The sequence below is a fragment of the Micrasema longulum genome, unplaced genomic scaffold (assembly GCF_059751315.1).
Source record: "Micrasema longulum isolate JH-2025_06_02 unplaced genomic scaffold, ASM5975131v1 h1tg000540l, whole genome shotgun sequence".
NCBI lineage: Eukaryota > Metazoa > Arthropoda > Insecta > Trichoptera > Brachycentridae > Micrasema > Micrasema longulum.
Genome location: NW_028277736.1, coordinates 119,876 through 142,273, shown reverse-complemented (window position 1 = coordinate 142,273; position 22,398 = coordinate 119,876). Strand labels below are relative to the sequence as shown.

Below are 22,398 nucleotides of genomic sequence, written 5' to 3'. Positions count from 1 at the left end.
AATAATTAAGACTCTTATATTGTTGATTGGCAAAAGATAGATTATTTCGTATAGAAAAAATATTTAAGAATTATCGTGTGAAACCGAAGTAAATATTAAATCAAAAACGGACAAAAACGTTATCACTGTCTCTAGCGCTTGTAGTGCGTCTGGCATCCAGAGGGTACGTTGAATTATAGTGGGCACTTTTGTTCAATTTTTGAGAAACGCCATCATCTCATATTAGGGACGTATGCCATATTCGGTATACCTCTTCTAAAAACCAGTACCACCATTTTTACAAAAAAAACAAACTTTTTTTAAATATTGGCAATTTTTTTATAAAATCGCTGATGAAATTTAATATTGATGCTATTCGATATCAGATCCCAACAGTTCCTTAGTCAAGGCGTAAAAATAAACAACTAACTGATCTGTGGAATTTTTACTAAAATATATTTTTTTATTTAGACTGCTTTTGCTTTAAATTCTTGTACATGATTTTTTTATAATTTTAATAAGATTTTAAAACGTTAAAGAATTGATAGATAATAATATTTATATAAATAATATCTTAGTTATAAGCACCCACTGCCGACAATGCAAAAAATGGATTAAAAATAAAAATAGCGATAAATCTTTTTTTTTTATTATTAAAAAATACTTTAACTAGACCCCGAGCAAATGGAGTTGAAATTTTAGCAATAAAGTATTTTTAAAAGTGGTAACGTAATAAAAACTAATTAAAAACTTGAAAAAATAATAAAAATAACAACTTGAACAAGAACTTGTGTTTGCCATTGATCAGCTATCATCAACCTCTCAGACCCTCTACAACCAAACCAAGTGAGGAAAGCAGTCGTAAATCTCGTTTGTTTGAGGCTCAGGATTCCAGGAAAAATCTGATCGCTTTTTTCAGTTTACCTTTATTTTTTCCCTTCTTCTTTTTGACCCTTCGTTTATTTTTCGATTATACGTGTATAACCGAACTCTTTTGCACAACTGACAATTTTTTATTACTCAAATATACATAAAAAATATTTGTACTGAGAAAATATTTTGTTTCTTGCAGTTGGCGCTTTGTGTAGTGTTTTTGGTTGGAGCGGTTTCCTGCAGGACACAAAACATATACAATCCTGTTTTGGACCTAGAAAGAATATCCAGGATGACTCCGGTGCAGCTGGATGAATTAGCGGGAGGATTAGCAGCTGAAGAAATCATCAGGTATTTTTTCACTAAATTGATCAAAGGGTAATTTTTACTAGAAAAATCTATCGTAATGAGAATTGTAATATATTTGGTTTAAGCTTCTTTATTCACACGTCACTCAACTATTCCTCCATGCTAATTTGCTTCAGCCAAATTTAGTTTTTTTACCAATTTGTGTATAAAAGCGCTTATAATGTAATAAGCCCTGATAAACTGTAAAAGCATAATGATGGTGTCAGCGACAAATTAAAAAAATGTTGTAAACAATTCACCAGTCTTGAAGATGCCTACTCAGGCGAAAGCGCTCGTTGGTCAAAATAATAAAAAAGTCAAACCTAACGAAGAAGTTTCGTTGATAACTTTATTTATAACTTTATCGAAATCATTAACTATGGAGTTTTATCGAGAAATGTCAACAATAAACATCAAGTATTTTAACGTTTTATTAAAAAAATCCTGACTGTAAATACTGGACATGAATATCGCTATTACTAAAGACTTACAGCAAAACTAGAATATTTATTCTATAATTTAAAATTAATGTTTGAAGCACTTTGTTGGTATTCATTGTAATAAAATAAATATAAAACAATTTTTTTTCAACCGCTTATTTTTTTTCCGATTGGTTTTAAAACTATTTAAGTCTCTTTATCAAGGTATAATTAACAAATTAATATTATCATATTTTATTTTAACAGTGATTACAAAAGATTACATAGATACATATGGAGCTAAGAAGTCAAGTCTTTTTGTCATGTTGTTCCTGTAAAGATAGGAGATGTGAAGTTAGATGAATACAATCTTAAAAACTAAACAATATTATTTATTTGGTTATTTTTTTCTTCTAATTGTTAGTCGCTTTATTATTTTTTTAAGATTTCCAGTTGTCCAATTTTAATATTATGTTTTCAACATGAATAATTTTGAATCCAGTGTCTTTATAAAAATCATGATTATTTTATATCAAATGATTTTCAAATTCTGAAAAATAATTATTATAAAGACAGCTAGTGTTCTTTTACTTTGATTTTATAGTTTCTATTAGTTTTTCCAAAGTAAGCAGATTGAATTGCAAACACTAACATTTAATTGGTGTGTGCCTGATTTATTACATTTAGAGACTTCATCCTTGTAATTTTTTTACGATTTTCCGTATGTTTCGATTTAATATTTAGTGAACACAGTAAAAATTAAATAAAATAAAATTCATTAGTTAATTATACCTTTATAAAGAAGCTTGCGTAGCTTTGAAACTGGTCGGTAGAAAAAATAAAAAATAAGTTGTTGAAAACATAGTTGTCTTATATTTATTTAATAACACGATTAATTATTTATTTGTCGAAGAATGCAACTACGTAAATTGTATAATCCAGGTAAGAAAATTGGATTTTTACTTGAATGAAGAATTCAATTCATTGTTCAGTTAAAAGATATCTTCTTGGTTACAAGCCCGTCACCATTTAGATATTTAAAATTCGGATAAAAAGATAAAAATCAACCTTTGATTCGTCTGTTTACTTTTTTCTGGCATTTTCTTCAAAGCCACGCATAACAATAAACTAAATACCCAGCGGTGAATAACGCTTTACCTTTCTAAGTGCAAGAATCATCACTCTGTATTATTGTCTATGCATTATACAATAATCGTACCGGCGATAGTCCTCACTTTGTGGTTTGGAAAGTCTACAGATGTGGTTTGATCTTCTTTGTTCAGTGTGGCGACAATTCGTTGTAATAATTCTAAGACTATTTGTTACTATTTGATTGGATAAATAAAGTTAAATTCTGTGGTAATGATGTCGTAATCAGAAATTTATTTATTTATAAAGGAAATCATACAGTCTTTATATAAAACAATGTACAAAAGAACAATTAAATAAAGTAAGACCAATTACAGATTTCACAGAAATTTATTATGAATGCAGGAGGAGAGGGAAAAAATAATTGAATTCTAAAAAAGTTAAAAGATGTATATTAAATAAAAAGTACATAAAAGGGAGAAGACATTGTATGGCTCCAACTCTAATTTCCTCCCTCTCTCTCTCTGCTTCGTAAATAGTTTGAAATTAAAGTTTTTTTTTTTTTATTAAAAGTTAAAATGAAAAGTTAAAATAAAGAATTAAAATTTTAAAGTTGAAAATGAAAGATAAAATTAAAAAGTTAAAATTGAAAGATAAAATTAAAAGTCAAATTTAGAGTTAAAAGTCAAGCAGAAGATAAATTTAAAATGTCTTTAACAGATCTGATAAAAATATGGTATTTACAATGTCCCTTATGTTTGTCAATGCTTCTTTCTTTTTTTTTTTTTTTTTAAATGTTTTAAACTATTCTTTTATTGTAATATTTAAACCTTTTAAATTGTATACATGGACAATGTCCGTTAATAAATAAATAAATGTAATATGTTGATGTCACTAAAACTGTCATTATGGGTAATCTGTATTCTTCGAAGAGTGCTATTTTTCAAATAATTAGTCATTGAATTAGGAATGTCGAAGAGTACAGATTGACGAGTTCTACGGACAGGCACTTGATATGAAATGCCTCTAACAATTTCTGGGCTATCAATTACGTTATTAACAATTTTGTAGAGAAAGCTCATATCCTACATGGTACGCCGAGTTGCGAGATTTCGAATCTTGTGAAAATTAGCGGACTTAGTCAGAAATATTCAGTCAGAAATAGTCAGAAATATTCTCTAATAAGACTTTATTTTTATTTATTCACACAAATATATTACAAAAAAATAATAAAAACGTATCCCAAACTTAATGAGGCCAAAAGCCCTGTGTTGAGTTGGGATACAACATAATGGAAAGTGTAAGCATGTACATTACTAAAAAACAATAGTAAAAATAAAAATTCAAAATTATTACATGAACAAATATTTCAATAAACATCTGGACAACACGCCTTATAGTATATAAATCTATGCAATAACTGGCAGCAGTCTCCTGCAATGGTCTCTTCTCTTAGACCAAATCCAAACTTGTACACTTTTTCTGAAAATGGCTTTCGTTTTGGAGAACTTAATATGTCTAACCAGGACATTGAACACTTTTGGGGCCATAAAAGAGAAATTCCTCTGAGCAAAATTTGTACGTGTTATAGTATTAAAAAAATTTAATTGCAGGAAAACCTCGTGCGAGCATTCTGCTGGGATCTATTCTTGTAACCGCATGACTAGAAATGTGTCAAACACTCTTTTAAAAAAAAAAGTTTTATGTACATGGATTGGAACAATGTCTCAGATGGGAAAGTGGGGGGACTATTTAATAACCAAGGGTCAGCTCTAAATCGCAAAGTGCATTTTATAGATTTCTTTCTGTCGAATGATGAACATTTATGTTATACTTGTTATTCCTACTTTATTTTTTATTTTTTCTCTGCTGCCATTGGCATGTTTTTATACTTTTAAACTACTTTCAATTACTTATATTATATATGTTAATAAAATCAATATATTGCTGCTCTTACTATAATGTGTCATTAATTTTGAAGATGTTTTTTAAATTGACCTAAATTTAAATTTACTGTCTTATATTTCACTTAAAGACTCTTCTCATTGTTTCTTTGAATCCCTTAAAATAAATATGTGTTTTATGTGTTTCCTTTTTAAAAAAAAAATGTTTTTACTATTTTATTTTATTTTTACATCTGAGCATGTTTTTCATTCTTTATTTCCATTCTTAATTCTTAATTACTCTTACAAATTTTCTTCATTTTTAATTTTATTTCCATTTGTAAATACTTACTACAAACTACAAACCTTAAAATATATTTTTTTCACTTAAATTTTAATTTTTAAACAACTTTCATTTTTTTTTTCTTTTTCCTTCTTTTTTTTATACTTTCATAATTAACCTTACATTTAATTGCTTTTTTATATGGAAACTAAACTGGTCCATTAGAATTAAGTCCAATTGTGTAAAATATTAAACTTTGTAACTGTACTGTATGTTTCCTGAATAAAAGAAAAAAATAAAAAAAATAAAAAATAAAAATTATTTATTGATTTTAGTAATAAAGTATAATTTTGAATTACAGTTTTATTTTGAACTATTTTTTTTAATTTTCATTTCTGCCATTCATTTGAATGCAATTTTATGTAATTTTTTACTAATATAATCATATACTCTAAATATAACCGGCTTGACGAGCATCAATCTTCTTACACAACTAGAAGCTGCAGAAATGCTAAATAAAATAACACCATGTAATAAAGGCACTCAAATTCTGTGCCCAAGAAACCCCAAGATAGAAATGAGATCTCTGAAGTTGGTGAATCGGATACTTGTCCTGGTGATACTGTTTAGAAGAAAACTTAATTGGATGTGAAAAAAATGCATATTTGGATTTGTAACCTGGAAGATTTAGAAAATAAATATTCCATTCAGGCGATTGCTACTTTGATTGTGATGTTTACGATTGATTGTGATGTTTACCAAAATATAGAATATGTTTTATCTTTGGTATCGTTTAATAATATGCATGCTTCCACTTTCCATTATATTGTATTTCAACTTAACCCAGGGCTATGGCCACATACGTTATTATTTTTTGTAATATATGTATTTGTATAAATAAAAAATATATATAAAAAAAAGCGTTCGATACAATATCATTATTTATGAAAAGTTGCTCAAAAAAGTTGTTCTCAGGTATAAAATTAGTTTATTTTCGTAAAAAGGACTGTATATATTGCGCAAAAAGTAAAATAAAACAAACGGTTTTGACAAATACGCAACGATTATAATACATATATTTGTTTAAAATTATTTTCACTCAGTTTTTTGCTTTCATGATTTCAACCTACCAGCCTACCTAGCCAGCAAAACAGATTCAGAAGAGAAAAAATGTCCATCGAAGCTTTGGAGATGAATTTTTCTAAACGATTTTTAATTTTAGTATTTTATTATTTGTGAATAAATTGATAAAATACATTTATTTACATACCTTTATCATAAAAAAGCTACGTTTTCAACTATAGGTAACTACTTGTTATCCGAAATACGTGTTGTTTCACAATTTACGTTTTTCTCTAATTTATCTATTAATATTATTTTTTATTTTCATTTTTATTTTTTATTTAGAACTCTTTATCTCCTTTACGTTTGCCCATCTTTTTATGGCAGTTAAGACAATTTTTACAATTCAACTTGTCTTTTGCTCTCATTGAATGTGTTCTTTATTACAATTGAGACAATTTTTACAATTCAACTAGTTATTTACTCTAGCCATATTTTTATTGTAGTTTAGACGGCATTTAAAAAATAACTATTTCTTTACTCTCACTGTATTCTTTGTGGCTGTTTAGACGGTTTTTAAAAGTTTTTTAAAGATTTCTGATTTGCCAAAAAAAAATTATTTATTTTTTTATTTATTATTTAAAATCATTTTCTTTTTACAGGACTCACCAAGCCAATTAATATGGCTTGTCGGTAAAGATTATTGACTTGAAAATATATGATAACACTACATAGTTGTATAATTAAAATTACTACTAACTTAAATATAAGGAGCGAAAAAAAAAATTGTGTTTTAAAATAATATTTACAAAAATGCAAAAAAAAGCAAAAAATAAGTTTGTGATGTCGCAATTCTAAGATAAAAAATAAATACTAAACCGAAATACCAAAATTTATAACAGAAGTGTTTACATAATTAATAAGCAAACAGCCTTTTGTTAAAAAAAAACATTATTTCTTTACATATCTATATCTGTATTTATATCTATATCTATCTCTTTATCTATATATATATCCATATCTTTATTCATATCTATATCTTTACCTGTACATGCACACATGCATATTCATTCACACATATATACACATACACATACATATGTATGAACATATATATACACTATACACATATATAAATATCCATGTCAATATTATAGATTTATATTCCTGCATTATATATATATATATATATATATATCTATATTTTTAAATATTCAATTTTATTAACACATAAACTCTTGATTGAATAGCTAGTCTCTTATTTTGCCCTTGTCACTTTTAGTAGTGCCATTTCTAAGATTGTTTGGTAAAAATTTGGTACAAATAACCAGAATAATGAATATGTATCTGATAGGCCGTGAAAAGTTTATTTTTTATTATATCAAATCATATCTCTTATTTGTGTTCTCTCCCACAATGTTTAGATCACAAAATATTACTAGCATTCGTTTTTTTTGTTTAAAGGACGAAAAGATCAGGATCTGGAGACATTCTTGGAACGGTTGTACAGAAGTTGACTTCAGGGGTAGCAGGGAAGATCGGAGCTTTTGGACAAGCTTCGGCTGCAGCCTCCAGCCTGCTCGCTGGAGGATCTTCCAAAGGTCACGATGAACATGTTGGATATGAATATGGACCGCCTCCTGTGGTAATTTAAATTTAAATTTATTAAATTTATTAAAGTCAACCAAAAAAATTCACCATTAAAAATTTTAGCTCCAAATAAGTATAGATCGAATAAAAATTTAACCCCGTATAGAGTTATAAAGAATGACACACATTTCGTTTCAGCAGATTAAAGAAATATTGAAATTATTAGAACATGGGCTGATTGGTGATTTTTACACACTGCGTAAAATAACCAATTGAACCAGCCAATAACTTCCATTTTTCTTTTTCGAAGAGGTTTTTCATTGACGTGAAATTACGAATTTGAACTAGTCAATATTTAAAAAATAATTTAATAAAATATCTCGTAGATTTTTTTTCAGTAATTATTGAAATTTCACCCTTCCTGATTACAAAATTTATTCAGTTATTGAAAAAAAATAAACGATTTTGGAAGCACAATATTTTGCATGTCATTATTATTATATCCTTTCATATTGTTTAAACGAATAGATTTATTTTTACTTTTAATGTACAGGCATGTACCCGCATAATGTGCTATATTATACAATAAAATACTCAATTATTATAATGTGTTTAGAATATTCCAAATGCATTCGTTATCTAAACGAAAAAAAATTATTCCAAAACTCTTACTAAAACAAATAACACAATATTTTGTATGGCAGATTAACCTTACACTGCTCAATTTAGACTGCTACTTGCGGATAATCGCAGTGTATAAGTGATTTCAATCATTTTTATCACTCAGCAGCAAGTGTATTATATTGTATATATACCAGCCTATACTATATAGCCTACTTTTATATTTTAATTCAAAAATCGCCACCAGGGTAAAATTGTTTTGATGAAATTTGAAAGTTGCACAAGTTCTGTCGGAAACGTGATAAATTGTGATTTCTTTGTAGTTTTTAAATGATTGTTTTCGTAACTTTCAATATTAGAAAATATGTTCACAAAAAGTTTTTTTAAACTTTCTTTTTCTTATATCCTTGTATTAATTCACTTTTATCCCGATCAAACGTAATGTCAACAAACCTAAAATATAAAAATAAATGTTTAAAAATAAAATATATAAAAAAAACACATGAATATATATGTTCAGCTAGAATTACAAAAATTGAGCAGTGAAGAGTCAATCTACGTATAAATTATTTTATCAAGTACAATAAATTAAATGACATATCATAAGCCTTATAAATGCCTTGACTTCCATATTCCCTTCGCTCACCAACTAATCAACCCCAACGCCTGAAAATACTTTTAAATTTTCATACTTTTTCTTATACCAAATGGTTAATTCAAAAATATTTTGAGTCAGATATCTCGAAATGTTCGTTTTTAAAAGTTATAATCGTATTTGAATATAAAACATCAATTTCGATTACGCGCGTTATTTTTGGAATCTAAATTAATGCAATTTCGTGCGAATTTCACTAGCTAATTATTTTAATTACGATCATGTAATCTCGATGTAAATGTAAGTACTATGTACAATTTACATTTAAGCATAATTACTTAGTTTTCCGGAGTGCTGAATAATGACTTTAGTATAAGTAATGCATTAACGTTATTATTTAATTGAATGTTAATTTTTTTTAAATGACACCTTTGAAACACGTTGACATAATTATTAGAGGGTGTTAATGAGGAATGTCGGATTTATTGACTCGAGGAAGGTTTTACATTTGACGTCATTAATGACGGGTTACTGTCGCATAGTCGGATTATATTTCCTAGATCTGCTTCCTGTCAGACATGAACTAGCAGTGAAGCAGTCAGAACAAAAGAAGGAAACCTGTCGCTCAACCACAAATAACTATCGACGTGCTAATAAGCGACGTGATAACAATTTCTCACCGTGGTTGTTTATCGTATTCGCGATCACAATGAAACATCCGTGAACACCTAATATTAAATGTCAAAATATTTAAGTTTCACGACGTATAATCCTGCCACGCAATCACATATTTGTATTTCACCGGCGCAAATATAAAAAAATATTCTAAAACTACTATTTTTATTAATTTATAAATGATTTATTGCATTTAGCTGGTGGTTGGCAAAAAAGTCACAAAAAGTAGTCTTCATAGTAATTGTAATTTAATTTTAATTTTTTTGTATTAGATGCTCCATACTATTTTGAAAATGCAATATAGTGAATTATTTTTTAAAGTAAACGTTGATGTTTTGCCTGTGAGCTGTATTTATTTACGACGAATACAAAAAATAAACCGACACGATCGTTGACTGAGAGATTACACACGCGTTGACTTATGACTGCGATTACTTAAGCATGTTCGTTATTGTTCATTGTGATCGCTCAAATGTTTAGCATGTTTTAAAGCATGTCGATAGTTATTTGTGATTGAGCTACTAGTAGTTCATAAAGTACTACCCTCGTCTAGAGTTTTGTTTCTGAATATGGGCATAAGCATCTTAAATTTGAAGAAAATTATCTAGTGATAATTTAAGAAAACAATCAAAAAATTTTAAGCGCACTTTGAATAAATTGTATTCAACATATTACAACAGAGACACACGGTAATTTTGAGGAGGTAATATGACATTCTTGGCGTCTATAGGGTTTGTGACCTATCATTGGCTGGTTCATTTATTTATTGCTGGATGTTTAACGCTTATCGGATCATGTTTTTATTCTGTAAAATACACAGGTGACTGGAAGTGAACTGGAAAAAAAACTTTTAAAAAAAACTACGATCAAATTCAACCTGAAATAAAAAAAAAACTACGGTGTTTTGATTATTCATTATACTCTAAGTTAATTTTCTAGATCGTCAACTTTTTTTTAAAAGCGTTATATCTTATTTTTTAACCCTAGGTTGAGGGAAGTTCCGACGTATTTAAATCACATTTTTTTACGCCTACCAACAAAAAATAAAAAAATACTAAAATAATGAAGAAAAAAAAATGTTCTGAATGCTTAAAGGTCAAATTTTGGAAAAATCTTAATAAAGTTTAAAAATTGACTTATCTTCCAAACTCTAAAACTTTAGCTTAGAAAAGTTAGGTTCAATAATTATAAGCAAATTACCTCCTCTAAATGCAAATTTGCTATGATGGGTTCAGTTCCAGTCACCGTGTATATGGTGATTCGTACTCGTATATTGTTAAAGTGTTAAGCTAGGGTTTCCTAGGACAGCGGTGCCCGTATTTTAACGGCCGTAGTGAACGGTGATGCAGTGGACAGCCGTCGTAAAGGTGAATAGAGTGTGGCTTTCTAGGAAAACGGTGTTATCAACACCATTTAACACCGTTTTCCTAGGAAACCACTCTCTAATCACCTTTACGACGACTGTCCACTGCATCACCGTTCACTACGGCCGTTAAAATACGGGCACCGCTGTCCTAGGAAACCCTAGCTTTATGCACATATTCGTCCCAACTCGCATAGGACTTTGGTTTTACGTATTTAGGATTAGTGCCTCATACAATATTACATCAATATATTGTGAATAAAATAAATAAGTATATATTTTTAAATACGTTTGTTTTATGGTTAAATTCGCTATGCACTATTTAATCGTTTTACTGGAAAAAAAAAAAAAATTATGCACAAATTGCATAATATTTACTGACATGTAGATTTATTACATGTTACCCATATAATTTATGTGAAGTAAGTAAACTCGTAATAACTTTTTTTATATAATATATGTACATGTTTTTATTGTGTAACTTGAAGACAAATTGCAGAAACTAGCGAAATTATCAATGGTCTTGCTCAGCAATTTAGAAAATGGTTTAGTTGCGTGTCGTACGAGGAAATGTCAAAGTTATGTCAACTGAAATATTGCACTGAAATACTTAAATAAATTATCTGCTAACGAGGTGGACATTTATTATTCATCGTCATATTTGAATTATTAAGACACTCAAAATGATAGACATTAGAAAAAAAGTACTTTGATATTTATACATTTCTTTATTCGTACTTTTCTCCACATATTTTTTTGATTATCTTCATCATCCTCTTTTGCACTCGATGATCCAAAAGACTTAGTGGTGAATGGTGATTTTATTTACAGGTAAGCTATAAAAAAAAACATTTGTACCTACATAGAAGGTACATACTAAAATGTAAGTAATACATACTATAAATTAATATTTTTCTGTGGTTCTGTGCGATACAACAACTCTCATCCATGAAATCAACTCAAACGATGTAATTTCGTGATATAATATATTATATAGATGTATTATCCATTACTTTAATATATAATTCATCAAAATTAAATAAAAAAATACCACTATGAATTCAGTTGATATTAGGTATTCAATTAAAATGTCAACTGGCCGAATTGTTCTAGTAATTAGTAGTGCTAAAAACGGCCGCGTGGAGCGCTATATGTCCTGCAATATGACGCATGAAAGTAATTATGATTTTATGTCAAAAGTACCATCTCAAAAAAAATAGTCCTTAAGAAACAACGTTTGAAATATGTTTTCTAAATCAAAAATCTTCAAATAATTTGTGTAATCTGCAAGTTTAATCTAGGAGAAAAAACCCGCACTGGGGTTAATACATTCAAAATATAGTATACTTATTTGTATGAAAAAATAAGCTGGAATAATCGGCTAGGCGCTGGGCGCGCTTTATTAAAATTTATATTTAAACGAGGATAAAAATACAAACGGCGGAAGTGATTTTAAATAAATGTTAATTATTTGTTAATTTTTTTGTAAATAAAGTGACAAATATAACGGTAAGCTGCGCATAATCGCTTCTATACACCATTCGCCCCTGATAGGCTCCGCTTTTAAACGCCATACAGGATATCTCGCCAATACAGGATATCTTGATCATATGTTTGTTACCTGAAATACGGTATTAAGTCTTACGCTTTAGATGCCAGACAAGGGACGAAGTAAAACGCCTTGTAAATCCCCCTTTAAAAGCGATATTTCATGTTAAAAAAAAAACAAGTAAATCATCACGCCGTTTCCCCGTAGGGGTAGACAGATATGACAGAATGCCAGTTTATTATGTATTTGCATACATAACTCGTTTCTTCTACATTCATACATCTCCTCATATACGCACGACGATAGTTCAAAATTTGATTTATGCATATTCAAATATTGTCGAATTTGATCGTGCCATATCTTGCTCGGTTTCTTCGTTTTTTGCATTCATCATAATTCGCATAGTTAATTATTTTATATGTTGATTTGTTTGAATCGACGTTTTAAATTATATACAATCGAATAAAGTTGTTTGAAGAAATGCCAAAAAAATTGAAAAGTGTAAACATATTTCAAATCAAATGTTAATAGTATAAAGTTTAGTACTACAAATTAGGACAAAAAGTGTACAATGGTGATAAATGATAAAATAAGTAAAACAACTTTGTTTTTAGCCACTAATTTTTATTTTTCACCGGCCGGTTTCAAAGCAAACAAGTTTTTTGTCTTACTTTATTATAATGAATAACCACAAAGTTAGTGCTTCAAATATAAACTTTATATGTGATAAATGATGTTTATATAATTATAGATTTAAATATTGTATTAGACGTTGTTTATAATCATAGAACTAAAGAAAATAAATTTATTTCAACAGAGAGAGAAACATTTTTGAGAGGGGAATATTGAAGTTTAGGCATTTACAAGGCGTATGACCTGTAATAGGCTTTTTTAAATATTTAATAAATTTTTCAAATATAAATAACTCCCTTAGGAGGAAATCCAGCCAGTCTGCAAGCATTTGGACATACTCAAACATTGTTGAAATAAATATTAATTAATTAATTTAAAAAACCAATTTTTGATTGTTTCAATAGTGCCTTGTCTCAGCCTTACATAATGCACAATTTTTATGTTGACATTGCCAGAAATCGAACTCGATACTGAAAAACCAACTCTCAGAATATAAGTTAAAACCCATTTATTAGTAGCGTTAAATCTAATCATTTTCCAATAGAAGGTCGTCAACCGTTTGTTATATTTTAAACTTATAATTAGAAATCAAACACTGATTTGAGTCTACTGAACACTTTATTTTATTTTTACAAATATAAACATATAAAAATTAAAACTTCGTGACAATTGTTTCGCCTTATTAGGGCATTTTCCAACCAATGATATAAACAAATTACAGACACAAAAATTTACGGAAAGACGAAAAGACGAAAAGAGTAAGTCCCTATGGAGACATAGAGACAAACAAGTCCACTTTTAAAGTATCCCCAAAAAAGTTCCAAGGTATTGATTGATTTGGTGTTTATTTTGTAGATTTCCATATTTAAACTTATAATTAGAAATTAAACACTTAAAATTAAAATGAACAGCAACCTGTTATAATATCGATATTTTTTCGACAACAATTATCTAAATTTAATAAACTATAAAGCTTCATTAATTATCTCACAATACATACTTTTATGTCAATAAATACTTACTTTGTTATATTTTCCCCGAAATTCAAATATAAATACCTAAATTCCCCATTACGTTTTAAACACTAAGCCTCACCCTTAAGCTCGGGTTTCCTAGGACAGCGGTGCACGTATTTTAACGGCCGTAGTGAACAGTAATGCGGTTCACAGCCGTCGTAACGGTGACTAGAGAGTGGTTTCCTATAAAAATGGTGTTGATAACACCGTTAAAAATAAACCACTCTCTAGTCACCACTACGACGGCTGTCCACCGCATCACCGTTCACTACGGCCGTTAAGATACGGGCACCGCTGTCCTAGGAAACCCTAGCTTTAACCATTGGTTTTTCCCTCAATTATGATTAATGTTCATGCTTTAGTTCATAAGATTATTTTTATTTTCTACTTAAGTACCTTGAATTATATAACTAAATAAGGACATTCAATCCAAATAACCTTCACATTCGTTTGAAAATGCCCTAATAAGGCGAAACAATTGTCACGAAGTTTTATTTTTATATGTTTATATTTGTAAAAATAAAATAAAGTGTTCAGTAGGCTCAAATCAGTGTTTGATTTCTAATTATAAGTTTAAATGTGGAGTTCTACAAAATAAACACCAAATCAATCAATACGTTTATTATATTTTTAACAGAATAAATATTTGTAAAACGCATGTTCTTACAAAGATGTATATACGAAATGTGTATGTATTATAAGATTGTTATAGTGTCGTATAATGAAAGTGAAAGGAAAACGTGTTATATTATCTGTAAACCGTTTGTAACGTCTTTAAATTTACGTAATTTCAGACATTTTATTTGAATGCTTTAAAATACTATAAAATACAAGTTAATTTAACTAGCAATGCATAAAATATAAAACAGTAATTGTGCTATTTGTGTAAGAAAATACTTTCTATTCATATTATCCATACCTGTTTTTAATATATAATAAATAACTACGCTAAAACTTAAGCAACTGCATAGTGTACCGTCAATGGCGTCAATTGTGCAATTTATTCATTTTTTAATCGGGTTGATGTCCTGTAGCTAGTGCTGCTAAATTGCGGACCAGTAGTCCGAAGCTCGATCCCTACTCTACTGCAATATCAGTAAAGATTCTCATTTTCTAAAAATGAGTAATTTAAAACTGCATGAAAATGGCCGCCAAATTGAAATATTTAGGTAAATCATAAGAACGCAATTATTTCTTTTTAGCTTTTCCGAGACTCAACTTGAAAAAATCCGCTAGCTCCTTGGGTAGATGCTAGGAATACCGTAGCTAAAATACTATAAGTACGACTTTAAAAAAATATATACTTGAATTACTGTTTGAGACAGTACTGATCTCGCTACTCTCGGTACGCGTTACCGAGGTGGTACAGTAGAGAATTGGGGGAAGAGAATTCATGTAAAATGTAAAGCACGAAATCCAAATTTTTGTGGTTATGGCTGGAAAAAAGCCTCCAAATAAACTTAAAATTATTAAACATAAAGATCATTACATTAAAGAGCAATGAATAGTGATGTATTCAGTTTTCATGGGGAAAACTAATACACATGTGATTTTTAATGAAATAATTTTTCGATAACTTGTATATCTTCCGAACATTATGGGGTAGGGGATTATGCGAAAAAATTACACTTATATGATGTTTACTAAAAAAAAGTTTGTATTTTGTGTTAAATATGCTACCTAGGGACACTAGATGGGGGGGGGGTATCTAGGGTCGAAAAATAATGTATCGGTATGTTTCGATTTCTTCCACAGCCTGGTGTAAATTTTAGTTTACGCCTGCGCGCGGGTTGCGCGTTCTGTACGGCGCTGGAAGGAAATTTATATTTTGCTCCATTGTTTTTTTCCCTGTACTTGAGATCGATCCGCAGCCAGCCAGCAGCAAGTGCACGCCGACGCCGATCAGTACGCGCACGACAACGCTGATGAATGGATGTGTCTGGGGCTTATGTTGCATTTTAATATCATCGGCGATAGTGAAACTCCTCCCCAATTAATCGCGATTATTAATAAAAATATTATTATATTATTGGTTTATAGTAATCTAAATGTAAGGTATTATGAATTAATTCAATATGATATTTTATGGACGGACCGCGTATGATATAAACTAACTTTATTTTAAATGGTAGAAACGAAATATATATGCAAAATCATTATCTTATGAACTAGAAGATTCAAGTAAGCCATCTTAAATAAACAACACGAACGGTTGGTTTTAGTACACACACACATTTTTTCATGAGTTTAAACACTTTATCATTTACATTACTGATTACACAATAGTCAAATAATTTCACGATGGAAAAAATATTGTAAATATTTATTGCTAATATAAATGTTTCAAGTCAACCTAAAAAAACTCAAAAGAGTGGTCGAACGTGATAATGATCACCATCACCCAGAAATTAAATTTTACATGAATTACTTTCAAATTAAAAAGTACATTTCATTTAACATTGGTTTTGTTATTTTTATAAGATCGTGCATGTTTTAAAACAAAAATTTAAATACGTAATAAAACACACATTTTAATAATATGAGAAAACATAAACGAATTACAGATATGCGTGATGGATAATTCATGCTGAATGTATCGAGTTAAGTCGTATTATATTTCATAATATTATATATTAATAATCATACATAAATTGTAAAAGCTTAACATAAAATAAGCATTAGCAACCCCTTCCTAATAATAATTTTAACGTTTTTTTTAAAAAGCTTGTTATGATTATTAGAAAAAAAACAATAGAACAATAAATAATCAAAAGATTTTTAAAAATGAGAGATTGGAGAAGAGAACAAATTTTACATGAAAATTGACCTATTCAGAATTCACTTTCGATAAATTACAGTTTTTTTTATTTCAAGTATATAAGTGTTTTTTTTTCCTCTCGATAAAGCATCGACCCTTTAACCGGTCTCGGATTTGATTTTCAAAATGGACGATATTAAATATTTATTTTACGCGCTATCAACCCGGTGGCCGTGCAATTAACCAATATGAAGAAACGAAGAGCAAGCAAGCGCATCTCATGAAAACGAAAAACAATGTATACTATTCAACAATAATAAATACGTTAACGCCTATTCACGTGTAATAAATGTTGATGTGCAGAAAAACTGCATTTGACTGCGGCGACATCTTTGCAAAGTTTTTTGTTATGGAAGTATCTACTTTTATGTTTTAAGTTCCATTATCGGATGCATTTGAAAAAAAATGTTTTTGTAAAAAAACAAGCTTAGATATGCCATAGTTTACAAAATAAACTGCTTTCAAAAACTCCGTTTTATGAACTGACAACGCTTTGAAACGCCACTACTATAATTACTACTACTACCATCACGCCATTTCCCCGTAGGGGTAGGCAGAGAGAATGGACCGCCACACACGTCTATCCTAGCATATATTCCTAGCTTCTTCCACATTCATACATCTTATCATACATGCCTTTCGGTTCTGTCTGCTTTTGACATGATCAGACTTAAGATTTTTGTTTATCTGATCATGCCACGTCTTCCTTAGTCGTCCTCGTCTCATGTTACCGTTCATTTTTGCCATATATACTAGTTTTACCATTCTTTCGTCGTTCATTCGTTCTACGTGACCAAACCATCTCAGAGACCCTTTCTTAATCTTATCAATTATACTTGACTCAGATTTACACTCTAGCCTGATTTCGTCATTCGTAACCCTGTCATACATTGATTTCCCACATGTTTGCCTAAGAGATCGCATTTCGACCGCGTTCGCTTGGCTTTCATCCTTCAACTACCATTAATTATAAAAAAATATTTTATCTGTTCAATTGCTTTCCGTAAGCGTTCAAAAATATATAAACTACCTGAAATCTGTTTCCGTTCTAGCCAGAATAAATTATTTATTTTCTTTCCAGACCTACTCCTCTAAGGGCTTCGATTTCTGGTCTTTGAAAAAATCTATCTTGGGTACATTGTTCGAAGCAGTAAAGGCTATCGTAGGAGGAGCGACTATCATCAAGGGCCAGCTGATCAGAGGAGGTGGAGCCCTCGCTACAGGTGTTGGAAAAGTTATCAGTGTCAAAGGAGAAGCAGTTTCAAACCTAGGAAGACGTATAGTAAGCAGTGCCTGGCTGGCTCCTCCCAAAAAACACAGAACTCCAGTACCAGTTGCTGTTCATGAATCTATCCATTTGACTTCTCCAGCTGTGCATTCTGCGCCTAGTGGTATGTTTGCTTCAATAATTACTGGTATTACAGTAAAAATCTTTTTAAATCAGCCTTTGAAATTTCTATAATTTTACAGTCGAAATTTGAACATAATCAAGATTTTTTCTGTCAAAAGTTATTGCGTTACATAATATTTAGTTTCGATTGAAGAAATCATTTCTACAATGCTAAATATCCGCATTTATGTTATGTATTTAACAAATGCGTGTTACTGAACATTTCCCCTATTTGATTAGTAAAGCTTTAAAACCAGCAATTAATTTGAATAACTCTCTAATGAGAGTTGAGTTTGTATATTTTTGCACTAGAATTTTCAAATTCGGTTATGCCTTATAATTTAAAAGGAAGTTTCGGTTGTGATTCTATGGCAGTGTTTTGAATTTCAAATGAAGAACAAAAATGGAATGTTTAATGATCATAGCATTTTACCCCGTACTACATCATACTAGAATTTTCGAGAATCCAGAATTTTATTGAATTTGATTTAAAGATCTAACTTAACCAAATGTTCAAATTTTCGTTGAATATTGCGGAAGAATCGAGACAATATATCACTGGAGACTTTAGTGAAAATATTTTTTTACAATACTATAAACAATTGAATTTTAGCTCCTGCATCCAGTTATGGACCCCCGAGTGGATCAGGAGTATCTGGTCACTACCACCAGTCACATGTGTCACAGTATGATATTCCAAGTGCTCCAGCTTCATCCAGTTTCTATGGACCACCTCCATCATCTCATAATGCTATCTATGGACCTCCCAGCAAGTACACTGCTCCCTTCGAAGGTAATGCTAAAAATCAACACTACCAATAGTATTTTCTAATAACACATACATGCCTTTTGTAGAGATTTTAATTTTAAAATACCTAATAAATAATGTTGATGATTTAACAAATGCAAGAATTATTTTGAACGGCAAGTTTGATGAATGGTAAAGGACATAAAAAGTCAAATCTTCATATATTATATTTCTTTGACTTTTCGTGTAAAATAACATTTAGTCAACCAAAAAAAATATTATCTTGGTAGTTTGTAGTATTCTGATGTATCGGTAGAAAATTCTTTTTTGGTTTTCAAGAACACATTTTAGGATTGCTGTTTTTTTCTAAAAATTAAGAGAATGATAGCTAACGGTATTTTAGCAACTTTTGTAATTAATAAGATAAAAAACCGGTAAATTCATGCAATAACCAAACGGAACAATTTAATTGGAAAATACTCAAAATTCTACACAGATAACAAAGAGCAACTCTTCGCCTGTTGAAGTTCAATATAATACTTAAATAAGTTACACAATTAAAAAACTACATAGATTAGGTAGAAATCGCTCTAACATTACAGAAACAAAGAGATGTTCGCTAATAAAAACTGCGTAACATTGTTGAAGGTGATCTTCTCGCAATAATTGGAGTTTTAACATGCAATTATCTGACGAGTCACCTAGTTCTTGAGTTCTCTGCAGACAGGTTCAATGTACGGTACACTGTTGCGGCGTCATCAATCATCATTTCCGAGCCACTTGTCCGGAAGTCTCAACACTTAGTGACCAAGTGAAAGATGATGGATGAATGTATGATGACCTTTTGGGACAGTATGGAAGTTTAATTGCAGCGAGAAGAAAGTAAGTGTGTCAATTACAAATAATAAAGTTGTGACATAAATGAGAGTTCCTGAGAACATAAGTATTTTTGCATTCTCAAAGAAACTTACCAGAAAAATAAAAACTTTTTTTAAACGGCGCAGTGTGTAGTTTTTTAGTTGGTTCGTCAAAATTTACAATACACCCTTAATTGTGATACAGGTATATAAAATAATGTCACTTGGAAGGTCGACAGTAAAAATATTGTAAAAAATATTTGTATAAAAAAATTGATTTGGTCTGAGTAAAATAAATGTTTCTAAATAGGTAATATGTCCCTTGCCTGCTTTATATCATTTTTTAAACAAATGCTTGATAAAACGTCATCATGTTAAATAAATCTTATCATCATCATTCCCTTTCCGAACCTAATGGAGCATGGGGAACTGCATTGGTACACCAATCGCAGTGTATCTTGATCATTTTTGTTACATGAAGGTAAGATGATCAGTCTCAGACTTCAGGTGCCAGTTCAGGGATTATGAAATAATATTATAGTGTTAAAACAACTTTTTAAATAAATATTTTATATCTAACATTTCGGGAATCGAACCTAAGACCTCTAGATTGGTAGGCAAATGCCGTGACCACGCGGCAGATAAATCATATTGAAAAAAATATTTTGAGATTATTGCAGAATCACAATTTATTTATTGACACTTTTATACATATACAATAAATAAACATATAAGGGCGGCCATATTGCCTTAAGGAAATTTCTTCCTACCTACCCAAACCGTTCAGTTTGAGAAAATTATAAATACATGGACATATTGAATCTTACAATTTTATACAAAAGTTTAAAGGAAAAACAATCACGGCTGCCTAACGTTCTTAGACAAGGGACAAAGCAAAGTTCAGAAAACATTTCTCTCAATAAAAGTCAATGCATAAATTAAACGAAAAAGCCGTTGAAAATTGTAACATTATTTATATTTTTTAATTGAGCACTATTTTGCTACCCAGTGATCATTTGAACGTAGTAATGCAGAAAGTAGCCAGTCCACAATTTTGAAAAAAATCTATTTTCGTGATATTGGGTGAAGAAGGTCTATTCTATGTTCTGCTAAAAACTGCCAGGTCGCTTTCGTACAAAAAACGGTTATAATCACCTTCTGAAAATAGTGTCGATCACAAAAATGGCATTTCTCAATTTGCAGAAAACACCCACAGCACTATAATAATCTTATGGTATTTTAAAAATCATAAAAACTGATCGAATACGTAATTAGATTCTTGTTCATAACATCAAAAAGCTAATGTATTCATTGTTTTTGATTTGCTTAACTATTGTGTAGATTCGATTATTCACCCATGGCTGGCTGCTTTCTGTATAACAACGTTCATTTCATGATCAAGGAAGATGTTGAACTTTAGAGGAGTTTCCAATGTCCACCAAAAATATTTCAAATACTAAAATGGAGTAATTCATTTTGTCAATTTCGACGCTCAGCCGCAGACACTTTTCCCTTTTTATGTCCAAATATTTTTTATACGCCTCCTCACGTTTGCGAGTGGTTTTAGTTATGTTTGTTGACCATCCATCCGGTTCGAGTCTGAAATCAAAAGTGATTTGGGTTCTTTGCTCTTGGTCACGTGACGCAAGGTTTCTCGCCTCAGTGTGGCAACTTTCTAGGTCATGGGCTCTAGCGTAGCATTGTCGTCGTCGCCGGTGCTGAATGTGGTAAATCACCAGTTTTGAGATCGAACGAGAAATAAAAAACATTTTAAAATAATGATTAAATATTAACACTTTGAGCACCGGCCGATTACACGTAGAATTTACCCTGTGCCCGGCCAATTTTTGAGAAATTTCATGCTTTTTGAAGGGTTTCTTAAAAGTGTTATGATTATTAAAATAAAAAAGTAAAAAAAGTAATTTTTGTATGATCGTTTTGCCAACATTGGCCTTTATGGAGAGCCACATTGCGCATTGCAATGTTTGCACATATACAGGGCCTAACTCCTTTTTTTGTGCTCTGTATCTCGGAGCCGTGTAAACACGTATTATATAACCATGGGTTGTGTCCCGGTCCCGTGTTTTAACGTGGTTTACCAGCAGCGAAAAAGTATATAAATAAATCACAAGATGTCAACGAAATGCACTTCATTAGACAGCTGGTAAACCACGTGAAAACACGGGACCGGGACACAACGCAAGGTTATATAATCACGTGTTTACACGGCTCCGGGATACAAAGTGTTAATAAATAACTGAGTATAATCACTTACGGACTTTTCTGTGTCTACCGATTTCAAGACGTACACATATGTTCGTTAGGACACTAATTACAACAACATACGATTCCCCCTATACACCATTACGTCCTTTTCCACAATAGTAGTTGTGCAAAAATATAAAACAAACATGCAGACAGAACACATGTCGTTAGTAGCCAACACAAACGAGTACTTATTTTGACATGTCCTGATGAAGAGACAAGTACGTCTCGAAGCCGGTTACGTACAATTTTTTAGTGACATTTAACAGAATATAACTTACAGGAGAGCAAAAACAAAAATAAAAACATTTTTAATCAGCTTGTTTTTGTTAAGTATATGAT

General features: G+C 30.2%; 1 protein-coding gene across 6 annotated transcripts in view; it reads left to right on the top strand.

Moving 5' to 3' along the window:
- LOC148280789 (uncharacterized) overlaps positions 1-22,398 on the top strand; it is a 66,845-nt gene that overhangs the window by 41,251 nt on the left and 3,196 nt on the right. For all 6 annotated transcript variants that reach the window (XM_088227793.1, XM_088227796.1, XM_088227791.1 and 3 more), the window contains 4 exons: positions 1,052-1,203; positions 7,401-7,581; positions 17,878-18,187; positions 18,800-18,979. In XM_088227793.1, coding sequence (XP_088083919.1) covers positions 1,052-1,203; positions 7,401-7,581; positions 17,878-18,187; positions 18,800-18,979 — 823 coding nt within the window. The remainder of the gene's footprint in view (positions 1-1,051; positions 1,204-7,400; positions 7,582-17,877; positions 18,188-18,799; positions 18,980-22,398) is intronic.